A 12,831-nucleotide genomic window follows, 5' to 3' on the forward strand; every position below is an offset into this window, starting at 1 on the left:
TACCAAATTGTACTTGCGCTGTGGAAGTATTTTAGGTTTGAGTTCAATTGTGTATGCACTTTTAATGTGGTAAAGCAAACAAGACAGCGTTGTGTCCTGAAATTATCTGATTTTATTAGACCCTCATGTTCTGTTTTGGGTCTGAGAGAGAACTTTAATGAAACTTTGCATTACGTGGTAACCTTTACTAATCTTATGAGAGCTATTTATGAACTATTTCAACTTAACGTGCTTCGAACATCCTCCACGATAATGTAATATTTCTTTATGTGGTCTAGGACACTGCAAGGATAAATTAAGAAAAGGCAGGGAATGTTCATACACTAGGATTACCTGATTGGTGTAGTAGACCATACAGTAGTACCATCTTGTCAGTTGTTTACTTTGGTTTGTTTTATTGTATTTTTCTAAGATGTGTTTTTGGGTCAAATAGACCCCAAACCGAATTCACGGTTCTGAAAAATTTAAATGATCTCATTTACTCACCCTAATGCCATCCCAGATGTGTATGACTTCCTTCCGCTGAACACGAACATTTTAAGGAGAATATTTCAGCTCTGATGGTCCTTTCAGTGCAAGTGAATGGTGATCATTTTGAAGGTCCAAAAAAAGCACATAAATGCAGAAAGTAATCCATAAGACTCCAGTGGGCATGCTTTTCTGTCTTCTGAAGCACAATGATCTGTGTGGGTGAGAAGTAGATCAATTTTAAGGTCTTTTTACTGTAAATCTCCACTTTCAAATTCAGATGTGAAAGTGAAACTAAACAGGTACCATGTGATTTTCAGAATTGAAAGTGGAGATTTATAGTAAGAAGACTTACATATAGATATGTTTCTCACCCACACCTATCATATCGCTTCTGAAGATATGAATGAAACCACTGGATTACTTTTATGCTGTCTTTATGTGCTTTTTGGACCTTCAAAGTTCTGGTCACCATTCACTTGATTGTAAGGACCAACAGAGCTGAAATATTCTTCTAAAAATCTAAATTTGTATTAAGCAGAAGAAAGAAAGTCATACACCTCTGAGGTGGCATCAGGGCGAGTAAATGATGAGAGAATTTTCATTTTTGGGTGAACTATCCCTTTAACTTGTGGTAAAACGGAGGATTAAAGCTTCAGTAATATCCACTAGGGGTCGATAAAGCCAGATGAATATGTTACAATTTGAAGGGGGAAAAATATTAATTTTAATGTTTTTTATTTATATGCACATAAAGCATTGAGGTCTCTGGGACCCCCAAACATGATCGAAAAGTCAGTCTCATCAGAACATGTGGGTTCGCAACATAAGGGACAAGCACAGTTTGAGCAATACATTGTTTCTTCATAGGGGGAAATGTACGCAGGGAAATTCTTCACAGACATTAAACACAGGGAACTACATAAACTTCTTATTTGGCAACTTGTCAAACTGATGGGTTCACTCCCTGATTCTAATTGCCCCAAATTAATTGTAATGATCAGATTTGCACTAATTGTTTGTTTGTTTGTTTGTTTGTTTGTTGTTTTTTTTAATCAATGCGATATGCCAGTGAGATTACATTTTTAATATGACATGCTGGTGAAAAGGCTCATGTGACTCCAATGTAGATTAAATAAAAGTGACACTGACAAGACCTGCAGTATCAAAAGAAGGCTGTATTAATTTGATCTGTATTTTCCCCAGTGTGAGTGCAGAAGAAGAGTTGAGCCATCATCATCATCAGTCATATCTGTCACTTCTTTTTACGGCCTGTGGAGAGTCATGTGATCATCACCGTCCACACAGCAGTCGAGCGCGAGCGGTGTGGAGTCTGCTGAACTTTAGTCGTTTTACAGAAAATTAGTTCATAAACCTCGATATACTAGATTAAATAATGGCGAGCACATCTTTCGTGATTTCTATATCAGTTATGACTGTGTTGTGGGGTCTTGTTGGTGGAGTTATTCCTCTGTTTATTCCTAAAGGACCGAATCGAGGGTAAGCAAACATTAGCATTTCATTAAACTAAAATTGATTGAATATCATATATATGTCAAAGACATGCTGTATAACAGTGAAAGTGTGAGACCTGCTAAAGACTTTTTTACAAAGTTTTAGTAGATACGTCAGTTTAATCATACAGTTGTTTTAAGACATTTGAAAAGCCAGATAAGCACCAAAACAAAGCAAAGTTTGTGATCTGACTTCACAAATGGAATAGGGATTTAGGAAAAGCATTAAATTAAACGTAAATACGAAATAAAAGTGTTTTTTGAAATATGTCTGTCTTACTGTGAGCTGGATGTATCATGTGACAAAGGGGCCAGTCGTGAAACGTAAAAGTCCCAGCTGAATAATTTGTGCTAATTTTTATTCACCATGTGTTAATTAAATATCACTTGTTAACATTGTATTTTAGAGTCATTGTGACCATGTTGGTACTGACTGCAGTTTGTTGCTACCTGTTGTAAGTACATATCCTTTCAAATATTTTTCATGTTTTATATATAAAGATTAAAGTTATTACACGTAGTATATATATTAAAGTTATTATTTGTAGTTACACGTACAAATAAATGCATTTACATTTATTTGTATGTTACACACTATAATGTGACTCTACTGTCCCTCTTTGCTGTGAATTATTTAGTATTTTGAAGAAAAAGGATAGTGTTTTATTCAAGCAGCCATAAGGAGGCAGTGTTGACAATTTAATTTGCTGCCGAATTTATTTGCTTGCCAAAAAAGTTATGCATGATATAACTTTTGGTGTAATAATAGAAGTTGGTGACTTTCAGTTTTTATTAAATATAATTTTTATTTGGGGGAAATTTATATTTATTAATGTAAATGCCATGGGGCATTTTTGGGCTGCCGCTTGCAATTTTCACACTCAAATTTAAAAGCTCACCATTTACACATACTGTTTTTTTTTTTTTTTTTTTTTTTTTTGACGTCGTAATTTGTAAGCATGTAATTCTGGTTCTGTTCACTCCATCTCCCTCTGAAAAAGTCTTATTTTACTTTTTCTAGCAAGTACTAGAAACTCCTCCTTCCATCATATAATGGCGATCTGAAATGTAGGTGGCACTCTAGAGCATTTTAGCCCTCACAGATGTGTTGATCCATAGACATTCAGTCTATTTTTCAGTTCATGCACCACCCCCATTGTTTCATTGAATATCTCGGCCTCTGAGTGGACTAGAAGCTCAATCTAGGTGTTATTAGAAAGCTAAGATCCTTTGCGATGATATATAACATTTTATCATCATCATCATCAAACTCACAGACATGCAAGCTCAGGGACAAGTAAAAAATGGCTAATTTCTAAGAAAACTGCCTGAGGTAAAAGCAGATATAAAGTTTTTTGCTATTTGAGGCTTACAGCAGCAATGATCGGAACATAAAATAGATGTTTGTATTTGATGCCTAACAAATATTCCATTTCACTTTGTAATTCTTTTGAAAATCTTTCGAACTGTCGTATTATGACAACAAAATAAACTGTACCGTCGCATTTCTGAGAATGAGAGCTTTCATTTGATATATGATTTGTCTATTTACGTGCTATTTGAAAGACTTTTATATTCATATTAATGTTTCCACTACATAACCTCTAGGTGGCGCTGATTTGTGACACGAATGATTTCAGGCCTTTATGTAACAGAAATGCAAAAGTGATGGTTATCTATGAAAAGTTGATATTCTAAGCTTTCAGACGATACCACATATGCCTGATTTATGTATTCGAAGACTTAAACACTTTAAGGATAAACATTTTATCGTGACATAGCGCCCCCTTTTGGACCCGCCGGCGGGTCTGCAGAGTTAGAAGACAAAGTTAAAACAAAATAAAGCCATTATAGCAATTATCTACAGGATATTTCAAAGAGAATTATGCAGTTATTAAATGTAATTAGCAAGAAGACCCCAATACATAATTTATATATATATACAGGGTTGGGAGGGTTACTTTTGAAATGTATTCCACTACAGATTACAGAATACATGCTGTAAAATGTAATTTGTAATGTATTCCGTTAGATTACTCAAGGTCAGTAACGTATTCTAAATACTTTGGATTACTTCTTCAGCACTGGTAGATTTTTTTTCCACTTGTTTTGACTATAAGTTAATAACAAGTAAACTCTGCCAGTACAATAAGACACATGTTAAAAATACATTCTCTGGAAAAAGATTAAATATATTATGCAGTGTTGCTTCTAAAACAAGAGTAAATTTATCTTGTTTTAAGGATTTTTTTTTTAATATGTATATATATTTTTTTTTATTTTTTTTTTTTTTACAGGAAAACAATACAAAAATTCTCATCAAGAATAAGATTTTTTGCAGTACACCATTCCCTGAATATTACTTACTAAAGAAAAAGAAAACTATTATCTAACATGGACTTGTAGAAATAAATATAATTGTGCCTAGTAACAAGTGCATGTAAAAGGGCTAGAAGTAGCATTTTAGCTTAGCTAAATGTTTACATTACAGTTTACACAAGGTTATTTATGTCTGCTGCTCCAAACTTGCTTAAAAACCCCAAAGAGTGTACACATCGAAACCTTTTTCTGATTGCATCATTTATATGGATAAATGTTTCCCAACTGAATACACAAAATACTACATGAAAAAATAACAATAAAATGCAAAGTAATCTCTTCAGTAATCAAAATACTTCTTGAATGTAACTGTATTCTGATTACCAACGATTTCAATTGTAACTGTAGTTACAATAAGGAATACAGTTACTTATATTTTGTATTTTAAATATGTAACCATCTCCAACAATGTGTGTATATATATATATATATATATATATATATATATATATATACACACACACACACACATATATTTTTTTTATATTTTAAAATAATTAAAACATTATTTTATATATATATATATATATTCTTATTTTTATTTTATTTTTTGTATTTGTATATCATTGTAATGTCTTGTTGTAAAATACTGTAATGTTTTTCACTCTGTGCTTGTTGGTTTTGCTTCAGCTGGCTGATAGCTATTCTAGCACAGCTGAACCCATTGCTTGGACCAACACTTAGCAACGATACCATCTGGTACCTCTTCTATCACTGGCCATAGGGTCTATTGCTGGATTCATTGGTCCCTTTACAAACCAGGTAAACTAGAATTAACATTCAGATTACCAACATAAATTTAACTTTGTACTAAAATGCATGAGCATATAGCTTTATAGGGCTGGGCAAAAAAAATCGATTTTTCGATTAATTTTTTTATTTGGCCGAATCGATATCAATTCTGAGAAGCAGTGGATCGATATTTGTGTGCTGGGTCTGATTAACGTGAATCCTGCAGCTTAGGGGTCCACAACTCCCAGGCGTTTGCGAGTGGAGCGCATCTAACGTGTACAGCGGGAGAAGCGGATGTAAACACGGAGATGGTGTGCAACAGCTAAATCCGTCCGTGTAGCACATGTTGACAGAGTACAACTATTCCTCGACTCTGTAGCCAGCAGTTATATGTGTGTGTGTGTGTGTGTGTGTTCAAAGAGTGCTCGCGATGTGGATTCATGCAAGAATGCTCAAAAACGCTTAACAATTCTGTCAAAATATCCATCAGGTGACTTATCAAGGTACGAATTTAAACACGGAGAATCAAAATATTTAAATTATAAATGTGTAATTCCAGCTCTCTCGCTGTTTAGCATGTCATTTATAATAATAAAACAACAATAACAAGAAAACGAGAAGAGGTGTACAGGTGCTGGTCATATAATTAGAATATCATCAAAAAGTTGATTTATTTCACTAATTCCATTCAAAAAGTGAAACTTGTATATTATATTCATTCATTACACACAGACTGATATATTTCAAATGTTTATTTCTTTTAATTTTGATGATTATAACTGACAACTAAGGAAAATCCCAAATTCAGTATCTCAGAAAATTAGAATATTGTGAAAAGGTTCAATACTGAAGACACCTGGTGCCACACTCTAATCAGCTAATTAACTCAAAACACCTGCAAAGGCCTTTAAATGGTCTCTCAGTCTAGTTCTGTACGCTACACAATCATGGGGAAGACTGCTGACTTGACAGTTGTCCAAAAGACGTCCATTGACACGTTGCACAAGGAGGGCAAGACACAAAAGGTCATTGCAAAAGAGGCTGGCTGTTCACAGAGCTCTGTGTCCAAGCACATTAATAGAGAGGTGAAGGGAAGGAAAAGATGTGGCAGAAAAAAGTGTACAAGCAATAGGGATAACCGCACCCTCGAGAGGATTGTGAAACAAAACCCATTCAAAAATGTGGGGGAGAACCACTACGCACAGACGTATGCAAGACATGGGTTTCAGCTGTCGCATTCCTTGTGTCAAGCCACTCTTGAACAACAGACAGCGTCTGAAGCGTCTCGCCTGGGCTAAAGACAAAAAGGACTGGACTGCTGCTGAGTGGTCCAAAGTTATGTTCTCTGATGAAAGTAAATTTTGCATTTCCTTTGGAAATCAGGGTCCCAGAGTCTGGAGGAAGAGAGGAGAGGCACACAATCCACGTTGCTTGAGGTCCAGTGTAAAGTTTCCACAGTCAGTGATGGTTTGGGGTGCCATGTCATCTGCTGGTGTTGGTCCACTGTGTTTTCTGAGGTCCAAGGTCAACGCAGCCGTATACCAGGAAGTTTTAGAGCGCTTCATGCTTCCTGCTGCTGACCAACTTTATGGAGATGCAGATTTCATTTTCCAACAGGACTTGGCACCTGCACACAGTGCCAAAGCAACCAGTATCTGGTTTAAGGACCATGGTATCCCTGTTCTTAATTGGCCAGCAAACTCGCCTGACCTTAACCCCATAGAAAATCTATGGGGTATTGTGAAGAGGAAGATGCGACATGCCAGACCCAACAATGCAGAAGAGCTGAAGGCCACTATCAGAGCAACCTGGGCTCTCATAACACCTGAGCAGTGCCACAGACTGATCGACTCCATGCCACGCCGCATTGCTGCAGTAATTCAGGCAAAAGGAGCCCCAACTAAGTATTGAGTGCTGTGCATGCTCATACTTTTCATGTTCATACTTTTCAGTTGGCCAAGATTTCTAAAAATCCTTTCTTTGTATTGGTCTTAAGTAATATTCTAATTTTCTGAGATACTGAATTTGGGATTTTCCTTAGTTGTCAGTTATAATCATCAAAATTAAAAGAAATAAACATTTGAAATATATCAGTCTGTGTGTAATGAATGAATATAATATACAAGTTTCACTTTTTGAATGGAATTAGTGAAATAAATCAACTTTTTGATGATATTCTAATTATATGACCAGCACCTGTATATATACATGTATATAAAATTTGAGGGGGTCTACAGGTCTCCTCCTGCTGCTCAGAATCCTGCAGGAAACACTCTTATTTATTTTTAAATTGGTGTTCCATGTACAGCTTTAGAAACATCTCTCCAATTAGTAGAACTGAATTTTCATTGTCTAACAAATCGATTTGAATCAAATCGAGATCTTGTGAATCGAATCGGGGCATCTGTGCCGATACCCAGCCCTATAGCTTTACATCACATTTTGTAGAATTGATTAATCTCTGTATTGTCTTTATCCTCTGCAGATGCTGGAAGTTTGTAGATTGCCAAAAATAAGAACATTTTCACTGTCGCTTTCTCTACAAGGGAAAACACCTTTTGATTCAAGCTTTACATGCTGTTCTCTTACACAAAGAATGACGACCATATCCCTGTTTGTGGAATATGATTTGTGTTGATATTTATTTGACCTCATGTTCAAGGAAATAAGCAAATAAATGTGTTGCCTTTTTTGTTTTATGAGAGTATTGTATTTTGGCTTTGTACTTTGTGTAATGTGTGTTAAATGACCTGATCATTAGACTAGCTTTTCCTTTTTATTTGTATGATTCTGTATGTAAAATAAATGATGAATGAGGAGAGGAAATGTAATTTTTTCATGATTTACAGCTGTGTCCAGTTTTTTAAAAGCGCAGTTTAATTGGTGCAACACTTTGATATCGACTTTATCAGCTGGAGAAAGTTACACTGATACATTAAAAGCATTAAGAGACAGATTGGTTAAAAAATGTCTTTAAAATCACACAGCCAATCTGAGATGACTGTCAAACTGTGTCAAATCTGATCTTGATTATACTAAGTTGGATTTGTCAAAGTGTCTTTAGGGATTCGGGGTCGTGACATTGTGCATTCACATTCCTCTTTATGAGGCATCCCATTAGAGGAGCCGTCACTGTGGTTTTGCTCTTTAGCTTGGCACACAGGACAGCAGGCTGTCAGACCATTCTCTCTACAAGTGGTGCACGACAGTACTAGCTGGCAGCAGAAGTCCGTGGAGCACAGCTGATATTGGTCCCACGGGCAACTACAATATCTGCACTCTGGGGAAAAAGAGATTAAACAAAGTCGGTCACTCCATATTACGACTTTTGAAATGTGTATAAGCACAAAAAGCTTGCACTACACACCTGAGATGATGTCCTTGTTGAACGCAATTGCATAGCGTTCATCAAACACAAAGAGTTTCCCACGGTAGAAGCCGTCAGGGAACTGCTCAAGGTATTTGTGAATGCCTCCTTTAAGCTGGTACACCTCCTTGCAGACATTCTGAAAATAGATTTTTGAAAATGGCTTCGTAAGCCTGTGCATGTTTAGTCAAGGTTTGTTAACAAATAATTTCCATTTCGACTTACTTTAGATCGAAGGTAAGCTGACCCACGTTCACAGCGAATTCCCCCCGTACAGTACATCAGAACCTTTTTGTCCTGGAAGAGATCCAGATTCTTATCCACATAGTCTGGGAAGTAGCTGAATTTCCGGATATCGGGGGCCAAACACTGACTAAACTTACCCTGAAAACAGAGAGTGTGTCGTGTTTTTCACTTAACTATTATCAGTAACATACATAAAGTTCTGACATTCTTGACTTTAACTGAATAAAGTGATTCTTACAATTTTACTCTCATAGAAGTTTCTGCAGTCCAACAGTATTGTATCACTGTCTGCAGACTTATTTTCAATGAGGGCCTTCACTTCTTTATGAAATTCTTCTGGTTCCAAATGTATTCCTTTTGCATAAAATATTGTTCTTCTCAAAATACATACAGATTCATAGATTTTATGAATGTTTTAAAGAAAGTATACATTATTGAATAATTGAAGAAAGTGTTTCCCTTACCCGCCAACCTGTACGGGATGTCATCTGGATCAACACCCATAGGGACAATTTCTTTGTAGACACCAACCCTAAGATCAGAAAAGCACTCTGCACCTCCTTCACTTCTCTGAGGGAAATATCAGTGATTCACATTGTATGAAATCACATTTGCATCTCTTTTGCGCATTTAATTAATGTTATTTCGGACAGTTGCCATTTGGGTTGTAGCACAGATTTCTTTACCTTGAAATCCTGTACTTTCAATAGTTTAAATGCTGGATGTAAAAGCATTGCTTTGATGTAAAGATAAGTGGCTGTTTTGGTGCCACCAACAGTGCCATTGATACCCTCAGTAGCTACTCTTATCTGTGAAAAACAAAAAGAACTATTAAAATAAGAATACATGGTTAGTCGACATGTCTTGTGGCGACATAAGTTGTGCTCCATCTAAAACTATTTTAAACAACGTATTGTTAATTCTATTATAATTACTATGTATGCAACTAATTAAAAATGGTGAAAAATCTAGAAACGGTGACAATGTACACTTTCCCTTATACATTCATTTACGTTTTAAATGAATATTCCGGGTTCAATACAAGTTAAAGTGAAAGTTCACACAAATGAAAACGCTCTCATCATCAACTCACCCTCGTGCCATCCCAGATGTGTATGACTTTCTATCTTCTGCCAAACACAAATGAAGATTTTCAGAAGAATTTCTCAGATCTGTAGGTGCATACAATGCAAGTGAATGGTGACCAAATCTTTGATGCTCCAAAAAAACAAAGGCAGCATACAAGTAATCCATACGACTTCAGAGGTTAAATCTATGTTTTCTGATGCGATCCAATTGATTTTGAATGAGAACAGACCAAAATGTAACTCAAAGATGGATTACTTTTATGCTGCCTTTACATGCTTGTGGTGATGGGGGCGAGGCCGAGCGATGTCCGTAGAGAGTGAGGCCGGGAGAGGAAGAACGGTAAGGATTGACACCTGTTGGAAATGATCTCCAACAGCTGTTCTGTGTTGCAGTGAGAGCTGGAGAGGGATAAAAGGGGCAATCCAGACCACCAGAGAAGAGAGAGAGAGACAGTTGCACGCAGCAGTGTGGATGTGTGCATTTATTTATGTATTACGCTGAAAAGCCAACCTGTGTTAAAAATAAAAGGATTTACGTTGACTGTTCACCTGGCCATCGCTTCCTCCTTCAAAGAGAGTTTGTGACTTGTCACAATGCTTTTTGGAGCTTCAAAGTTTTGAACCCAGTTGACTTGCATTGTATGGACCTACAGAGCTGAGATATTTTCCTAAAAATTATCGTTTGTGTTCTGTAGGGCTGTCATGGTTCCTCGATTTAATTCGACTATTCAATTCCTTGATTGCAAAATTGCAGAATTGAAAATAAGCCGGAAGTGAGGCAGTCATAGTTGCTAATCTGCCTTATTGTAAGTGACTTTGGGCTCTTTTTCTTTTTTCAGAAGGTCGCTTGCAAATATGGGCAGTCGTGGGTTGCGTTTTTTTGGCCTTATTTTCAGTATCCAGTCTGCGTTTTTTGGGCTTGCTGGGGATTACAAATATCCCTATCTACTGTTCAAGCCGCACTCTACATCAGGCGTATCAATCATACGTCGAGTGGAAGAGTCCAAACCAACAAGCGGTCTCGCGTATATCCGCGCTTCACACCGGAAACTGGATCAGTAAGTGAAACTGTCACAAGGCAACCCACAATGACAACATGATACATGAAAAAAAGAAGCTGAAAAGAGAGGTTTCTCTGTTGTTTCCAAGTCTATACTGGATGATTATTTAATATGATACTGTTGGAGTTTGACTGAGAGACCTGTAATTAAAATTATCCATAAAATGTATTTTTATTTGCAACTTCAGTGGTTTAATATATATGTCTTCTGAAGCGATGCAATCACTTTGGGTGAGAAACAGATCAATATTTATATAAATCTCCACTTTTACTTTCACTTTCAGAATCTGAAAAAGTGGAGATTTATATGGGTTTCTCACCCATACCTATCAAATTGCTTTTGAATATATGGATTTAACCACTGGAGTCTTATGGATTACTTTTATGTTTCCTTTATGTACTTTTGGAGCTTCAAAGTTCTGGCCAACATTCACTAGCATTGTAAGCGACTCACTGTAACCTCAATTTTTTATTTTTTTCTTCTTGAAATAAACGACAGACAAGTCTAAATTATTAATTTTTTTTTTTTTTTGTAATCAACATTATGTTTCAAAATGGACACGTTATGCATTGAATACCTGCTATGTCAAAGTCTATTTTGTATGGGTCTCATTAGTGAGGTTAATGTTTAAGTTACCTTGCCTGTAAGCTGAAGTTTTGAACAAAGCTCTTTCTGCCACTGACAAATGATCTGAGGATTGTTTAACTGACAGTAGCAGTAATACAGCAGAACTTCCCCTGGGCCCCTAAAAGAGATTAACTCCATGAAAACCATCATATTATCTTCATATAAAAAGCACATTATCATCCTAATTCTACTTGGCAGCTGATATCTGAATCTTGCGATGCATCTACCTGATCAGATCATCCTCTGAAACTTGGCTTGTATCAGGGATCCAGGATGAGACATCTTGAATTGACTCATGCATTGCATCCTCGCTGTCAGTCTGCTGCAGCATCACGTCCAGTGTCTCAGTGGTGAGCTGGTGAATCTCACTGGCATGACTATTGGCTACATGTTTGTGAATGGATGATGACTCTTCGAATGACTTTCCACAGCAAAGCCAAACAGCTGGGGAGATGTGTTCACAAGCTACTTTCTTGGATGCCACAAATGTAGCGAATGTCTAAAACCAGAGTGGAAAATAATACAGTCAAACACAGAAATATGAAAATTCGTACAGAATTTACGAGTTGGCTATTACATATGGTCTTGCAGCATGTTATTTGCATAAACTGTAGGACTTAATCACGTGCAAATTCCCGATGTCTAATGCGGTAGTTCCACGCAAGAGGCGTTAAGGACATACTTATTAATATTATGCCCTTACCCAAACCCCTTAACTAAACTTAACCAATCAGTAGAGTGTGTAAACATGATAGGAAGCTGTTGTGTGCGACAGAAGTAATTGTCGCGTATTTGATAGAAATAATGTCCAGCGATGTCATTGACTGTAGTGAAAGTCGTAGGAATTCAAACGAGTGCCATCGCACGATAACATACGAATTAGCCCAATTTAGACAAGTCGTACGTATCCTGACGATTTCGCCATGATAGTGTTTTAGAAATACTCTAAACAATGTGTGTGATTTTAAAAAGATCATTAATCTCACCTTTTTCTTTACACACGAGTACAATTTCCTTGTTGTTGAAAAGTCTGGTTTGTCTTGTTTAAGGAGCTCAGGTCCAAGACTTTCAACATCCAAATTTACAAGCACACTCTCAGTGAAGCTGTCACGCGCCATTATAAACAGAACGAACTATTTCTGAGAGAAAAACAAACATTTCCCATCAAAGCGCATAATATAGATTTTTTAAAACACATCTTTTAAACAGCATTTTCATGCAATGTATGTCGCTTCCCCCTGAATGACTCACTAAATACCCAAATATATTAATAAAACTGAACGCACAAATGATTAAAAAGACTGTTGCGTCCTGCCCGCGGAAGGTATAACGAGACGCACAACGACGCC

General features: G+C 36.5%; 2 protein-coding genes across 2 annotated transcripts; one reads left to right on the forward strand and one right to left on the reverse strand.

The window, feature by feature from the left end:
• The first annotated feature begins 1,736 nt into the window (after nt 1-1,736).
• Nucleotides 1,737-7,924, forward strand: LOC127412589 (V-type proton ATPase subunit e 1-like). The gene is made up of 4 exons (XM_051649061.1): nt 1,737-1,968; nt 2,390-2,437; nt 4,992-5,123; nt 7,579-7,924. Exons 1-3 carry the CDS (start codon nt 1,865-1,867, stop codon nt 5,083-5,085), a joined length of 246 nt encoding a protein of 81 aa, XP_051505021.1. The 5' UTR covers nt 1,737-1,864; the 3' UTR covers nt 5,086-5,123; nt 7,579-7,924.
• On the reverse strand, nt 7,856-12,807 carry LOC127412582 (thiosulfate sulfurtransferase/rhodanese-like domain-containing protein 2). The gene is made up of 9 exons (XM_051649051.1): nt 12,469-12,807; nt 11,710-11,981; nt 11,492-11,600; nt 9,393-9,515; nt 9,171-9,276; nt 8,945-9,060; nt 8,686-8,844; nt 8,461-8,599; nt 7,856-8,373 (listed from the first exon to the last, which is right to left on the reverse strand). The coding sequence occupies exons 1-9, from the start codon at nt 12,598-12,600 to the stop codon at nt 8,129-8,131; spliced, it is 1,401 nt and encodes a 466-aa protein (XP_051505011.1). The 5' UTR covers nt 12,601-12,807; the 3' UTR covers nt 7,856-8,128.
• Between the last annotated feature and the right edge of the window lie 24 nt (nt 12,808-12,831).

Source organism: Myxocyprinus asiaticus, chromosome 22 (assembly GCF_019703515.2).
Source record: "Myxocyprinus asiaticus isolate MX2 ecotype Aquarium Trade chromosome 22, UBuf_Myxa_2, whole genome shotgun sequence".
Lineage (NCBI taxonomy): Eukaryota > Metazoa > Chordata > Actinopteri > Cypriniformes > Catostomidae > Myxocyprinus > Myxocyprinus asiaticus.